The sequence below is a fragment of the Suillus paluster genome (assembly GCF_016628075.1).
Source record: "Suillus paluster strain FC165 chromosome Unknown EDB91scaffold_83, whole genome shotgun sequence".
Taxonomy (NCBI): Eukaryota; Fungi; Basidiomycota; class Agaricomycetes; order Boletales; family Suillaceae; genus Suillus; species Suillus paluster.
In genome coordinates, this window is record NW_024537643.1 from 1 (window position 1) to 14,990 (window position 14,990).

Sequence of the window (14,990 nt, forward strand, 5' to 3'; positions counted from 1 at the left end):
GCAGAGTATCGACCTTCGTTTGGCGCCGAGTGGGGATCAGACATAGGTAATTCGGCATTGTGATGAAATAACTAGGCTGAGCTAGAGAGAACGAGTATATACTTGAAAAAGATGATTTATTGGCACGATGTGTAAGAGGAATATAAAACCCTGAGGTGCAAGATGATCATGGGTGCCTGAGGTCTCCGAAACAAAGTGTCGGCAGGGACATGGATACGATTCTGATTCTGATATTGTACGAATCGGAAACAGTATTGAGCTTTGCGCCTGGTCGATTTGTATAGATGTTCGGTCCCAGATTTAAATTACTTACGTCCTACTTTAGATACACTGCTGCCGTTGTTTCGGTCCTGCGGTGCCGCTACACCTTGATTAGTTCTACATACTATCTTACTATCACGCGTACAACAAGAGAGCTGTGTTCCTGTAAATCCTCTACGACAGGGGCGCCTTGGCTGCGTAACGATCCGCTACTCTGGTAAATGCATTGGCACTAGCCAACACTAATAATATATCTGCTTCAGTACTTCCGCTTCTCATGCGAAATACACATCCCTGTTTGCACATAGCATTCAACCTCATTCAACTTCCTCCATCGAGATGTCGCTCCATTTAATTGCAGCGAGCAGTGGAGCATAGATACAGGTATCCGCGTACTTTGGTCTATTGCCACCCAGTTTAATGAAGATAGCTAGCGCACACTCCATGTCATCGACGCTCACCAGTGATCTACGTACACGCGTCTAAATACTCCTGTTACATAATCCTCACAAGATGCTCGTTCCAGCGTTAACCACAGGTTGAGCTCGAGCAGGCGCCATTCCCACTTGTCCAGCACTGCTCGTACGCGGATACATCAGTACGCCGTGATATTACAGCAAGACAATAATTTGCTGTGCATGACGGGGTGGAACGCCCAGACATGTCAAGCGGCAAGAAGTAACTTTCAAACGGGGTCCTCGGTTACGCCGGAACTTGGGCAGCGTGTTTGTATCTCAGCTAGGCCGCTTCTGCGTAATGGTCTACATGATGATGAATTTTTGAACGCTATACATCAATGGCGAGTGGATAGGTTATGCGATGCTGTATGCCATCGATCCTTCCGTCGGCATGAATGATTCTGTGAATAGTTCGCTTGTGCGATGCTGTGTAGCATCGATCCTTCTGTCAGCGTAAATGGCCATGCGATGCTGTGTACCATCGATGCTTCCGTCAGTGCGAAAGTTTCGGTCTGCGATGCTGTACCATCTCCATTGGACATCTCGGGGATGTTGCCACCCCAGATCTAAACACACCCCACGTCATTCCACAATGAGTTCAAGCCGATCAGACGAATTGACGTGTGTACTGATCATGCTCTTGGACGATTGCGAATTTGCAGAAGACTGATGATGTTGAGAAACGTGCTGAGCTCTGACACCGAGAATCAACGTACCTTGAGCCGTCTGGCGTCCACGATATAATACTGTAACCTGCACATACCATTGGGACATAGCAGGGTTTACGACGGAGATAAAGGATTCCAGGTGAGGAAAGCAAATGATAACACGTAAACGTGGACCGACACCCATTGATCTGGAATGGGCGCAACTTGCTAATCAATATTGGGCCTTCACGGAAAGGAAGGTGCTTATTGTTTCCCGTGTACCGCAGCTGCCGGGCGCCAATCGAGCCGATACATCAGGGATCTTCACGGAAAGGAAGGTGCTTATTGTTTCCCGTGTACTGCAGCTGTCGGGCGCCAATTGAGCCGATACATCAGGAAAGTGATTCGGCGTGCATATTGTTCGAGGTGATTACGTTGACTGCCAGACCCGCCACGGGCTTCGAGCGTAGACATAAAAGCAGAAATATCGCAAAGGCTACCAAGCATCCTCTCGCTCTCGCACCACTTCCATTACCCAGAATCTGCGAGACGTTAGATCCAGCGTTTAGAATGAGCACCTATTTGCAAAAGTTGTCTTACTTTATGCTTCGTGGACTCAGGACGAAAACTTACCATGGGTTTACCCAGATCGACGCTAACAAATCCCCCGTCGGCGTCGTCTCCACCATTGGGGCAGACCCCTGATCAAGATTCGACGGATTGGCCCTGCGGTCGTGTCTTGAGTGCCTTGACAGACTCCATGACAGGATAGACTATGTTTGCAATGAAATGCTGGGGCTCCGTGTCCGCATTGCAGAGCTTGCCAGTTATCAGCCAGGAGTCCCCACGGGGGATTCAGGCGCACGAAATAGCAGTGCTGATCTACAAACAATAGTCGATGATGAGCCTCAGAACATCGCCCTCGACCAAGCCGATGCGATTTCTTCGTCGTCGACTCTGCCCGACCTCTTCCTCTTGCCGCAACCAGCAATTCATGACCAACTTTCGGGCCAAGAGCGCGGTCCTTTAGGATCTGTCGGAGTTATAGGATCGCTGTTAGAGGGTGCAGATCCTCCTTTCGGTCGACTTTCTCAAGGTAAATTCGATATTCGCAGCCTTTCCTCTAAACGCTTACCGTGTGCAAATAGATGTGTTGTTCTATGGGACCTCCAGTTTCGTCGGCGGCGAACAACCCTTCCCTGCCTCAGGATGACACGTACTCTGAGGGGCAGACCTTGGCTGACTCTTCAAAACTTCTGCTTCCCAGTGCGCAGAGTAGCCAAGAAAAAGTAATGTGTTCCTGGCCCGGATGCTCGAGGCTTATCAAGAAGGAGAACCGCACTCGCCATGTGAACGAGATGCATTGGCGGAAGGTTAAGGCTGTCTGCGCCGGCTGTGGAAAGGAATTCGCGCGCCCGTATATGAAGAGGGACCATATCCGTCGGGCCAAATGTAAAAGTTCCTAGATTTAGTTTTCAGGCACAGGCACCTTCAATTTTGTAAATATTTTCGCAGCCATTTCTGTAGGAAAAGAGGATACTCTCTAGGAGTGCCAATGTTCTCTTGCTATGAGGCCATTTGAACGCATTGACAATCTCTTTACCCTGTCCCGGGGTCCACACGCTAGGCACAAGTCGTCGGAAACGCCAAGTTCAGTAATGGTGGTCGCAAGTTCACCCTTTCGAGGGGGCCTTGGTCAGTCGTTGGACAGGGAAAGCCCTAAAGACAGATATGGAGGAAAGGAAGATGGAAGGCGATGCGCACCAATGCGAATAAGATTCGATAAACTCATTTCGCGTGCAAACATATCACGCTGAATCCAAGGGAGCTCAAAGCTGATGGTAGCGAGTTGCACGGTAGCAGATAACAGCAGATAACACGAATAAGGTGGGGTCCGACGTCCAAGGAAGAAAGACTGCGCACTAAATGGACATGCCGGTGATAGTTTATATTTAGGAATCATGCCTTTGCATCGCCTCCGGACGCTGACCCCATGGGCATTATCAGGGGTCCTGATTTGCAGCGAAGAATTAACGAGCTTCGCTTCTGCTGCAGCGCGGGGTGAACATATTCTTCGGATTCCGTCCCCCCTTGATTTTTTCATTACCTACACACCGAACGTTCCATCTTTTGAATGACGTGCACGTCCCTCGGATGAAGCCCCAGGTCTGCGACGATCAGCCAATGCTACGTCTACTGTTCATGCGGCTGCACAAAGATCGCTTTCCTAGTCACATATCCCGAGGCTGAGACGATGATACCGCCATCTGGTTCGCAATTTTTTTCAAGGGAATCCTGCAGTAGGAGACGAATCGCGCTACGTGGCCCGGTGGAGAAAACACCTCACCCAGCTAGTGCAAGTCCACTGACGGTTGGATTGTTCATGAGTGCATCTTTTACCATCAGCATCGCAACTCATCCAGATGCCAATATAGTTTGCACGTCCCCCCGGTGCAGTCTCCACAATCTCACTCTGGATTGTCATTGTCAGGCAATACATCGCTGTTGCTCGTCCCGACCCTGGTTGGACGCTCGGTAAATTCATACGGCTTTGCACAACGCGTGGGACGTGCAATGTGAATGCAGCCCGATGATTTCGCACATGTTCCAGCAGCAGAAGAACCCTTTACATTTTCTGGGGAGGATGAGTGGATCTCAGCTTATGGTTTAGCGACGACTTGCGCACAGGTGAAGCAGTAAGGGTTCTAAGCCCCCCCAGATAACATCCAAGATGCCTCAATGGGTTCATTGGCGCCGGCACAAGCTTTGAATCTGTAAGAACCCAAGAGGTTCTAGCGAGTTCGAAGGGGCGTGGAGACCGCTAGTGGGAAGAGGATGCGCTGTAGAGATATATTAGCATTAAAGAAAGTTATTCGACAAGGACCGTGATGGGTTTTGAGACGATAAATGATTGGATATAGCGATACTGTTAGATGACGAGTGCGAGAAGGAGAGTCGATACTGGTTATTATTGCCTGGCGTAGTGAGTGTACATGTGCTACTTTTATTATTTCGAATGCTAAGGGTCCTCGTGTATGGCTATGACGAATCGATTATGTGAAAACGAGCGCTGAAGGGAGTGGCGTCGCGCCTGACAGGGTGGAGTGGTAGAACGGAGAGAAAAATGGTACGAAAGGATTAGGTGAGTGGCGATGTAAACGAGTATGATAATTGACGAAGTAACGAGAGAGACAGCGTTATAGATCGAGTCCAGACTGTAATGATCGTGAATAGGGCGATAATGACGAGAGAAGGGTACTAAGGGTCGAATGAGTTGGTAGTGACGAGGAATTAGCGGTAGATTTGAGGACGAGGACTTGCTGGTTGACGGTGGTGGTGGTTGAGGTGAGCGTTAATTCGGCAGCTTCCGGCGGTAAACGATTGGTAATCCTTACAACTCTCATGGTATCAGTTCTTCTTACTCCAGCTCTAGTGTCGAAGAAAGCGAACCTGTGAAGTGTGAATCAGCCTCTATCATTCCTGGCATTCTGTCGCCCGTGGCCAATAGCTGTTTTCAATGCCCATACAAACATCCAGTTTGACATCTTCAAAGCGGCCTGCCACCTTACTCTCAAGGTCAACCTGTGGATGATGATGATGGTCAAGCCACCCTGCATTCTCAGACCACCCGAGACCGAACACACCTAGGACGTGGACAGTCATGTACTCGTTAGACGCAGAAGGTGATTCAAAGAAGTTCTTGAATTCTGGGATGTCCCTACAGGCCAGCTGCTCACCACTCTCACAGAACGATCGAATCATATTGTATGGGAAGACGCTTTTGTGAACTTTCTAAGTAGGTCCTTTGCTTGGCCGAACACCGCTATGCATGTCATAATCGCAAGCCGTTCGGGACAGTCGGGCAGCTTATCTATACTGAGGTACCGGTGAAATATTACGTGATTGCGCTGGTCGTTGGGGTTCGCTGCAACTGAGCGAAGTCAGACAGTGATTGACTCCATATAGTAAGAGATGAAAAAACTAGTACACCTTCTAATTCCAGACACAACTAGATAGAGTTTGACATCCAGCTCGGAATAGGCGATCATGCCAATTAATTTTGCAACACATGGTATCGAGTCTGATGGCCAGGTTGTCGTATCCAGGGACTTTCAAATATCCCTCACTCCTGAGATCTGGATTCTGAAATTCATCTCCGTTCTGACAAAGAGCTCCAAGATTCGGACAACAGTGCAAGTGTATGTTGACATACTAGACCTGCCATGGGCATACACTGTGAACTGAAATTCAGTCTGCAGGCGACAGCCACGGGCCTCGAGCGCAAGGATAAAGGCAAGAATCTCGCAAAGACGAGTAAGTATTCTCTCCCATTCACACCACTTCCCTTGCAACCCAGAAGTCGGATTCAGCGTCCAGAATGGGCATGTATTTGCGTAGGTAAGCTTAGCTTACGTTTTGTAGACTCGGGATGACAATCATGAATCTACCCAGATCGACGCTCCCGTTGTCTTCGCGGTTAGGGCAGGGCCCTAATCAAGATTCGATGGGAAATACCCTGCAATCATGTGTTGAGTGCTTTGACTGACTCAATGACAGGATGATTTGCATTTACAGACGGCGCATGGGATAGCAGCATCGATCTTCAAGCCATCGTCGATGATGAGTCTCACACCATCGCGCCAGGTACGCTCGATGAGTCTAACACTATTCCACTGTTATTGACTCCGCCTGGCCTCTTCTTTAGTTCAATACAGCGTGATGAAAGTAGGTGAGCAGCAGGGTTACCAGTGAATTTTTTTGTTTAATATGGCCCTGGCAGTTGCAGTGTGGTGATGATATCCAAACATCGAACCCTGGTGCTCCTCGCTTGGCCAAGGAACGATCTATGGGCACTTGGACAAACACATTATGGCCACCAATCACAGGTAATTGCTCGACTGTTTCCAGCAAGCTTCCACAGGCAATCTGACAACGGCATAGATGGGCTTCTGATGGATTACCACTATGTTAAATGAAATGTGGTTCAGTTACAATGTATCACTGGATACATCCGGGGAGATTCTCATGCCAGATTCTGGTGGCTTCCTGTACGTATCTTCTTTGATCTGTGAGTCGAGACTGTATTAGACTTCTTTTGATCCAGTACTAGATAATCAACGCCTGCCTCCTCTCGCGCACACCCATACAATTTTCTCCTCTTCCACGATACCCACTGCGATGATTTGAAACACAATAATCAGAGATTGATGTCTCACAACTTCCACAACTGTAGCACGATATCATCCTTCCCTTGTATGTGTCTCTGTGGATGCGGACAAACATTATGATCGTCTCTCTGAGGCCCAAAAGTTCGGCTTGATACTAAGTAATGTCACTGCACCGCAGCTCATGACTGTCGTAAAAATTTGCATATTTACCCGCCAGTCTCCAATATTGTACGTTATATCGGTTTCACATTGCATGAAGATAGGGAAGCTGATATGTCCCGCTTATGGCACATGCAGATCTCACAGGTGTAGGAAAAAGTGCGGTATGCATGCATGCGAACCTTCTCATATCCCCCTATGGCAATGTACTCATCAACAGCTGCGGAAGGGCTCGAGTAGCAGGCTAGTATGAGCCACCGAGCTAAACAGGACTTCATCGGGAGTAATGCGCTACAGCCTTTCGAGGTTCCTGACGTCCATGATACACTTGGCTCACCAAAAATACAATGTGATATTTACCCTTTTGGATGCATCACATACCAGGTTTGCAATGGCGTATTTACGGGGCTCTTGTTCTCATTTGTGCGGCCCAGCAGCCGTACATTTGCAGTTGTCACCAGGTTATTGTGGCCGTGCTCAGGGATGCCAAGCCCGCGCATCCTGATATCCTTGCGATCGAAGAATGTGACTGGTACTTCATCGAACAACGTTGGCTCGAGATATCAGGGTGACCTCCCATTTCTGATATTCGGGATTTCACATCGCTACAGAGATGCTGACTGTGTTTGTACCAGACGAGTTTGGCAATCAGCTTCATGCATATTAAATGAGGGTTCGTCGGTTTATGACACAACTTGGGGGATCCATAATATCAATTCGATTGTCACACTCCAAGGCTTGCGACTACTGAGCCACATTCCGGGTTGCATTGTCCAGAACTGTTCTATAGCTGTACGGGCGTCCGATTCATCTCTTGCTATGAATGAATGATATGACGATTAATTCCTAGTTATAGCGTATGTGTCAAGACAGGACACAAATTCAAATCATAACCTGAGTGCTTTGTGATCCCCGCTGTGGCCTAGCGGTGAAAGGACGTCCACCCAATACTACTGCAATCATAGCGCGCATGATAGTGTAGTCCTAGTGAGTCCCGACGGGAATGCTCAAGGCACATGTTACAAACAAAACAGGTCGAATCATTGGCTGTGCACGACGGGTGGAAGGCCCAACTGATATAATTCAAGCGGTAGTGATTAACTTTTGTAGCGGGTTGCGTCGCGACAAGGTCAATCAATGCAGAGGTACCAGTGGAATATAGCTTGATTGCGATGACCATTGGGATTCGCTGCAATTAAACGAGGCCAGACGGTAATTGACTCTGTATCACAGAGCAGAGAACGAACAAAGGCCAAACATAATTTCTGTTTCGGAATATATTGTGTTTGATTCATCCTCGGAATGGACGAAGCAAATTAATCTTGCAATGCGAGGTAATGCCCCAGCGAGTCTGACAACCTCCCAGCCGAGATCAGAGCTCCGAAAAGTCTATCGGAGAATGGGTACAGTTACTGGGCGCCTCGCACTTTTGAGCAACCACTTCTGCTATACCTAATCATCATCGAATCGAGGACACTACTCTGCCTGCTGGTAGACTTGTACTATAAACGTACTCACGACCAGGATAAAGGTGATACTTACATTGTAGTGAGCGGTCTAACAAAAGACAGCAAGAGTCTATCAGTGGGACTGGTCGACTGTGACCGTTGCGTAATCTGGGATATACGAGCTGTCGGGTCACCGGTGGATAGGGTTGAGGGGCTCGCAGTCTAGAGACGCGACGAGCTAGGCAAAGACTGATGCAGCTAAGTAGTTTGGCACTGCTTCATCGATGCGTCAATGATCCGGAAGAAAATTATATGTGCTCGACTTAATAAATTTCAAGGCACATATATTTTCTTTCGTCTCTCGTGCAACGAGGCGACCTTGTGGGTCGAAAGAGTTATGAGGAGAGGATCCAAAATCATGGAGCGTCCGCACACTGGGAGGTACATATCAGTCTCGCCGTACTAGCTCTTGTTCGAGTTATCGGCCTCCCATTGTGTAAGGACGAGTACTTGTGTTTCAAGATCATTCCACTTGATCTGGGCGCGATCAGAGGGGAAATGATAATACCTTCTTCTCAGTAACAAAAACAGGTTCAGTCCAGGGAGACCATCGATGCGCTTTCAACGCGCAGCCGATCCGCGATGCCCTTCCCCCATTCAGCAGGGCGATAGACCTGAATTCCCTGAGCACCAAGACGAATGGCATGCAACTCAGATATGGTGTACTGAAAGTCCCAGTTCTCCTGCGACTTTCATGTGAAGTAGATGAGCTCCTCGCCAGTGGAGGCGTAGAAGACGCGGATATTCTTGTACTAGGCGCCATCTTCCTGCTTGACTGCAGGGAAGCGTGTGAAGTGAGAATTTACCGATGCCTCGATGGTATACACGAGGCGTACCTGGCCGCTCCCATGTTGAGAGGTATGTTCCGCGCGGAAAGAACTTGAGTTCGACGATATTTTAAACACTCAGTTCTCGGAGTACTGTAGAGTTACGACCATAGCTTCGCGCCCTTTCGGGTGTGACCATGTCACACTTAGCTTCGCAGCTTCGTAGGCCCTTGTGACATGTGACCTATCCAAGTTAGCTTCGCCCCGACTGACTCGGGTTTGCAACCCGACTCGGTGCAACAATCTTCTCTCTTCCTTTTGGTGGTGATATGGACCAAAAGATCCTCACATCGTTGCCTTGGGCCCTCTGCTATGGGCACATTTAGAATGGATAAAAGGATGGTCAGCTGCATTCCATGTGAGTCAGAGGTTGCAGGAAATACTCAGGCTGTTACGGCTGTGTTTACGTTACTTCTTTTTCCCTTGATCTACGCTTACTATGCATGTCTCTTATCATGCTATATTTAGTTCGGTATTACTCAGACGCCTCATTGCTTATGCATGTGCTTACTGATACTACATATTATTACGTCACACCCTGTACCCTCTGTACTATATAAACCCTGGCTAGGTGACGCTGATTCTTCAGCTTAACCTACGCTGGTTTTCCTCTGAACATCTGACTTGATTCTAAGTTACCTCTTCGGTACTTAGCCTTGACTTTACTTTGGGCGTTCTTAAGACTGTTGTCTTGAATGTATCAACAGACCTTTGGTCTTATTTGGTTATTATACTTCGGCGTAACACAGGCCGCTGAGGCCTCGAACACAGGTGAGGGAGAGGACAGCGCAGATGCATAGCCAATACCCTATATAACGATTTTTGGTTGCACTGCTAAGTTAGTGCTAACTTGTCTGTAGCGATTTTGTTGGCGATTTTTCCTGTTTTACCGCTTGTCACAAAATAGCTTCGCTCCCCAAAATTTAGTGTGACCGTCACATCAAATAGGTTCGATTCGCTGTGGGGTGGGACGCGTGACGAAGTTACGGTCGTAACTCTACAGTAGCTGTGCACCTTCGGCTAGAAAGATCTTCACACTAGGATCGAATTAAGTCAGTCGGGTGGATCACGCGAGCACGAGGCAAGACGTACACAGAGGGTTGAACCAATGCGAATAAGATTCGATGAGGGTTATTTCGCGGCGATCATATCGCGCTGAAAGGAGAGCTCAAGCGCTCAAATTTCAAAGCTGATGCGAGCACGAATAGAAGAGTTGTGGGTGCGCACCAAAATGGATATGCCGGCGGTAGCTTATATTCAGCAACCGTACCTTTGCATCGCCTCCGGGCGTTGATCATCGATCAGCGCTGACCCCATGGGCATTATCAGGGGTCCTGACTTGCGTGAAGAATTAATGAAGCTCTTCGCTTCTGCTGCAGCGCGGCGTCTTTCGTCCCCCTTATTTTTTCATCACTTACACATTGAACGTTCCAGCTTCTGGCTGACGTGCACGTCCCTCAGACAGAGCTCCAGGTCTGCGACGATCAACCAATGCCACGTGTACCGGTGTCCTGCTGTTTATGCTGTACAAAGATCACTTGCCCAGCTACATATTCTGAGGCTCAGACAACTGGTGAAGATAATACCGCTATCTCGTTTGTGACGCCGAGAGGCATCGCAATTTTTTCAAGGGAGTCCTACAGTAGGAGATAAGTCACGCTAAGTATTAGGTACCTCGCCCGGTGGAGAAAATCCCTCACCCAGCTAGTGCAGTTCTACTGACGGTTGGATCGTTCATGAGTGTCGTTTACCATCAACATCGTAACTCATCCAGATGCCAATATACCTTGCATATCCCCCGGTGCAGTCTCTAAAATCTCACTCTGGACTGTCATCGTCAAGCAATACATCAGTGTTGCTCGTCCCGACCCTCAGAAAATTCATACGGGCTTTACACAATGTGTGGGACGATGCCTGTTGACGATGACGATGATCAGGCCCAAGCCTACATCTTCAGACCACCCGAGACCAGAGATATTTAGGACGTGGACAGTCATTTACTCGCTAGACGCAGAAGGTGATTTAGAGAAGTTCTTCAACTCTGGGATGTCCCGACAGGCCAGCTGCTCACCACTCCCACAGGACGATCAGATCATATCGGACGGGAAGACGCTTTTGCCAACTTGATAAGTAAGTCCTTTGCTTGGCCGAACACCGCATTGTATATTACGATTGCAAGCCGTTCGGGACAGTCGGTCACTGCTCTCATTATAAGAAGTTCCCGGAACTAATCTCTGCTAGGTGACCGATAGTGCATTTCTGCACGGAGTACTTGCCCATATCATCTCATTGGCTTCGGGCACGTACATATCACTCGCGTGTTCCGTTCTTTCCCCCCTAATTGTGTTGGACTAATTGATAGTTATAACAGGGGCCGAATTTCGACCATGCGCAGCCAACCCTGGGGTTCAAATCTTTCAACAGCGCAAAAGGTGTTGACATCAAGCTGGGTCACACCCCTTTGGCCTTCCGATAGGTAACCCGGTGACTTTAGCCCAGACGAAATCTCCTTTTTTGTTGTTGGTGTATTAAGCGGACAAAAGTTTGGAAAAGTATCGTTTGAATAGAGTGAAAAGTTATCGTTTCGATCAGGACTCGATGCGACTGTTTGTGTTACATCGACCATAGCCCAAAAGGTTCACTGCCCTGAATTCACGGCATTGAAGCCATCAAGCGCTCAAGCACCATGGACGTCTAACTGACATGAGGTGTCTGCGTGTAAGTATGCAAACGGCTGTAATTGATGGATCTTGCCTTGGTTAAGGCAAGGTTTAATACTTACCTGCCGCTGGCTGCGGAATTTTGGTGGTCAGGATCAACGGAGCGTAGTACCGGTATTCTGCTAATCGTGCACACCTTATGTAGAGCACTAGCAATAATCTTTATTATTCGGCAATAGCATCTGAGATTGAAAAGCTCGCGACACAGGTTTTCCTTTCGTCCCGTTTTGGTCGGAGCATGTAGTCAGTAGCTCATCTTCCGCTGCTGTTGATGAGTACATTACTCCAAGCAGACGTGAGACTACGTTAGAAGGTTCGTATGTGTGGGCACCGCACTTTTGCCGGCACATGTGAGATGCGCATGTGCGTGCCACTTCGTGAAAGTGGAGTCTGGGCGATGAGAGTTATATCAACTTATCTTGATGTAATGCGAAAACGACTGACATACGATCGGGGACCAGCAGGTACACCAACATGCTGTTCCGGCAGTCATGAGCTGCGGTGCGGTCATATTGGGGAGGACTTACCAACGCCAAATTGTGGACCCCCAGAGAGACGCTGGTGGAAAGTGAGGTACTTATCATTTGCCTCATACCACATCTGCCCTTATTACAATGGCACGATCACGAGCCTACCAACCTAAATGATTCTGCCTTTTTGTCCCATTGCGAGTTTTGGTTAGAGAAGGTCGGGAGGAAGTTACTATGGTGGAGAAGCTGCCCGTCTACAACTACCGCCGGTGGTAGTGAGACAGATCCCCGGCAGCCGGAGGAACAACGATTCAAGCACGGAAGTTACTTTTATAGGGGGTAGCGTTGCGTTAAGGTCAATCTATGCAGGTAGACTTTAGTATGAGAGGACGAACAGACTAGCGTGTGGCCAACGCGACTTCTGATACGACTGCAGAATTCTACCATCCGGAAGCTCGCTGATTTCAGCAACGGTGGTCGCCAGTTTATCCTTGACTTCATTCTTTAGTCTACTTTGAGGGAAGTTGGGTCATCCATTGGTCAGGGAAAGCCCTAGAGACAGACGCGGAGATCTTGACAAGAACAGGACAGGTAATGCGCACCAATACAAATAAGATTCAATACGGCTATTTTGCGTGCGGTCAAGATGGGAAAAAATTGGTGGTTTTTTGTCTACTCGGCTCCAAATATGAAAGGATGCAGGATTGGAGTGCCACGAATCAGTTGAGTTAAAGTTGAGTTACAGTAGTAAGCAATGGATATGCTGACCTCGGCCAGGCACAGAAGGAGTTTCAAAGAGGTGCCAAAATGGGCATGCCGGCGGTAGTTTAAATGTAGGAATTATGCCTTTACATGGACGTTGCTTCTGACCTTGGTCGTCGCATAATGTTTCACTGCTCGCCCAACGCGTTTTCATAACTTCTCGTGCATTGATCATAACTACCAAGTGTCTAACACTATTTGCGAAGGCCCGCGAAATCAGACGGATTTGACTTCCTGTCTATATTGTTCCGAGGACCAAGGGTGCCTGGGGGGAGTTAGTAGGAGTAAGCGAAACGTTTCACGATTGGCATTACTTTCATGCATCAAACCTCGAGGCATGTTCTTTGTCTGCTCTATATGGTACTTACTACTTTATGGCGTCGGTATTTTTCATGATTCCTCATCTCTACACATACCGCCGCCCGCAGCTAGAATCAGATACTGCCTTTCCCAAAGCTCCAGCGCCTTTTGTCACTTGCGCCGTCCGCGAGTCCTGCACCTTCTGCACCTTCCGCCCCTGCCATAATCATGCACCTGACATCACTATCCCACCCCCTCTCGCTCTTCTTACAGGCTCTCGCACTCCACACGCCCTCTTGGCCTCCATTAACGGGTAAGTTTTAAACGCCACCAAGTTCTGTAAATGAGCAGCTGGGCGCACATACCTGAATATGGGTGAAAATAGTTCAATATGGCCCTGGCAGTTGCAGCGTGGTGATGATATCTGGACATCGAACCCCAGTGCTCCTTACTTGGCCAAGGAACGATCCGTGGGCACTGGGCAAATACATTTATGGCTACCAATTACAGGTAACTCCCTGACTGTTTCCAGCAAGCTCCTACAGGCAATCTGACATCGGCATAGATGGGCTTTTGATGGATTACCGCTATGTCAAATACATGTGGTTCAGTTGCAACGTATCACTGGATACATCCAGGGAGATTCTCATGCCAGATTCGGGTGGCTTCCTGTACGTACCAATTTTCCCTGATCAGTGATTTAAGATTTTACTATCTTCTTTTGATCCAGTACTAGCCTGAGGAGGCCTGACCGATGATCGATGATTGGCACCTGCCCCCTCTCGCGCAGTCCCGTACAATTTTCTCCTCTTCCAAAATACCCACTCCAATGATCCTCGGAGGTCGATGCACAATAACATCCTTTCCCTGTACGAAATTACCTACGTCCTACTAGCTATCGCTTCTCCGTGGATGCATAACGGATCCTTGAGCTTATATCTTGATAAACGTTATGACTGTCTCCAATATCGTATGTTATGTCGTTTTCGCATTACATGGAAACAAGTAAGCTGATGTAATTATCCCGCTTATGGTCAATGTGGATCTCACAGGTGCGGGAAAAAGTGCGGTGTGCAATGTGTATGCATGTGAACCTTCTCGCATCCTCTTAAAGCAATGCGCTCATCAACAGCAGCAGAAGAGCTCGAGTAGCAAGCTACTATAGGCTACCGATTGCATGCTCCGACCTAAACGCTGGCAGGACCTCATCCGATTCGGAAGTAATGCGCCAAACCTGCCAGGCTCCTGTTCTCATTTGTGCGGCCCGGCAGCTGTACATTATCACTAGGTTGCCATACTCAGGGGTGCCAAGTCTAATCGTCCCGAGGAGATTGTCGTTGGGTCTTCATCGAACAATGTTGGCTCGAGATATCAGTGAGCTGCATTTGCCGATTCGCAATCAACCGCCAAGCTTCCATGTGGTCTGCCTAGGGAGACTAACCTAAACGGGACCTCTTACATCAGGAGCGACGTGCGATGGGCTGCAAGCTGCGCCTTGCCAGTTGCAATGTTATATTACTCGTTTAGATGCGGTTGGTCAACAGCGTACATTTGCAGCCTTCTTGTTCTCATTTGTGCTAGGTTTAATGGGCCAGCAGCCGTACTGTAACATTCGACCAGGTTGTTGTTACCACACATAGAGGTGTCAAGACTAAAAAACCCTGCCCTTGACAATTGTGACTAGGACATCATCAAGAAATGTTGGCTCAA

The 14,990-nt window shown here is 48.4% G+C and overlaps 3 protein-coding genes across 3 annotated transcripts; all 3 read left to right on the forward strand.

Moving 5' to 3' along the window:
• Positions 1–2,155: 2,155 nt before the first annotated feature.
• EDB91DRAFT_1085956 (uncharacterized protein) lies at positions 2,156–2,832 on the forward strand (the record flags this gene model as incomplete). The annotated part of the gene is made up of 2 exons (XM_041315971.1): positions 2,156–2,462; positions 2,540–2,832. 2 exons carry the CDS (start codon positions 2,156–2,158, stop codon positions 2,830–2,832), a joined length of 600 nt encoding a protein of 199 aa, XP_041172320.1.
• Positions 2,833–5,413: 2,581 nt separating this feature from the next.
• Positions 5,414–7,265, forward strand: EDB91DRAFT_1085957 (uncharacterized protein; the record flags this gene model as incomplete). Its single annotated transcript, XM_041315972.1, has 9 exons — positions 5,414–5,565; positions 5,619–5,680; positions 5,942–6,010; positions 6,072–6,091; positions 6,153–6,252; positions 6,355–6,414; positions 6,600–6,762; positions 6,841–6,857; positions 7,078–7,265. The coding sequence occupies 9 exons, from the start codon at positions 5,414–5,416 to the stop codon at positions 7,263–7,265; spliced, it is 831 nt and encodes a 276-aa protein (XP_041172321.1).
• Positions 7,266–13,080: 5,815 nt separating this feature from the next.
• EDB91DRAFT_846263 (uncharacterized protein) lies at positions 13,081–14,230 on the forward strand. The gene is made up of 5 exons (XM_041328591.1): positions 13,081–13,340; positions 13,409–13,593; positions 13,666–13,790; positions 13,846–13,951; positions 14,011–14,230. The coding sequence occupies exons 1-5, from the start codon at positions 13,299–13,301 to the stop codon at positions 14,036–14,038; spliced, it is 486 nt and encodes a 161-aa protein (XP_041172322.1). The 5' UTR covers positions 13,081–13,298; the 3' UTR covers positions 14,039–14,230.
• Positions 14,231–14,990: the final 760 nt, after the last annotated feature.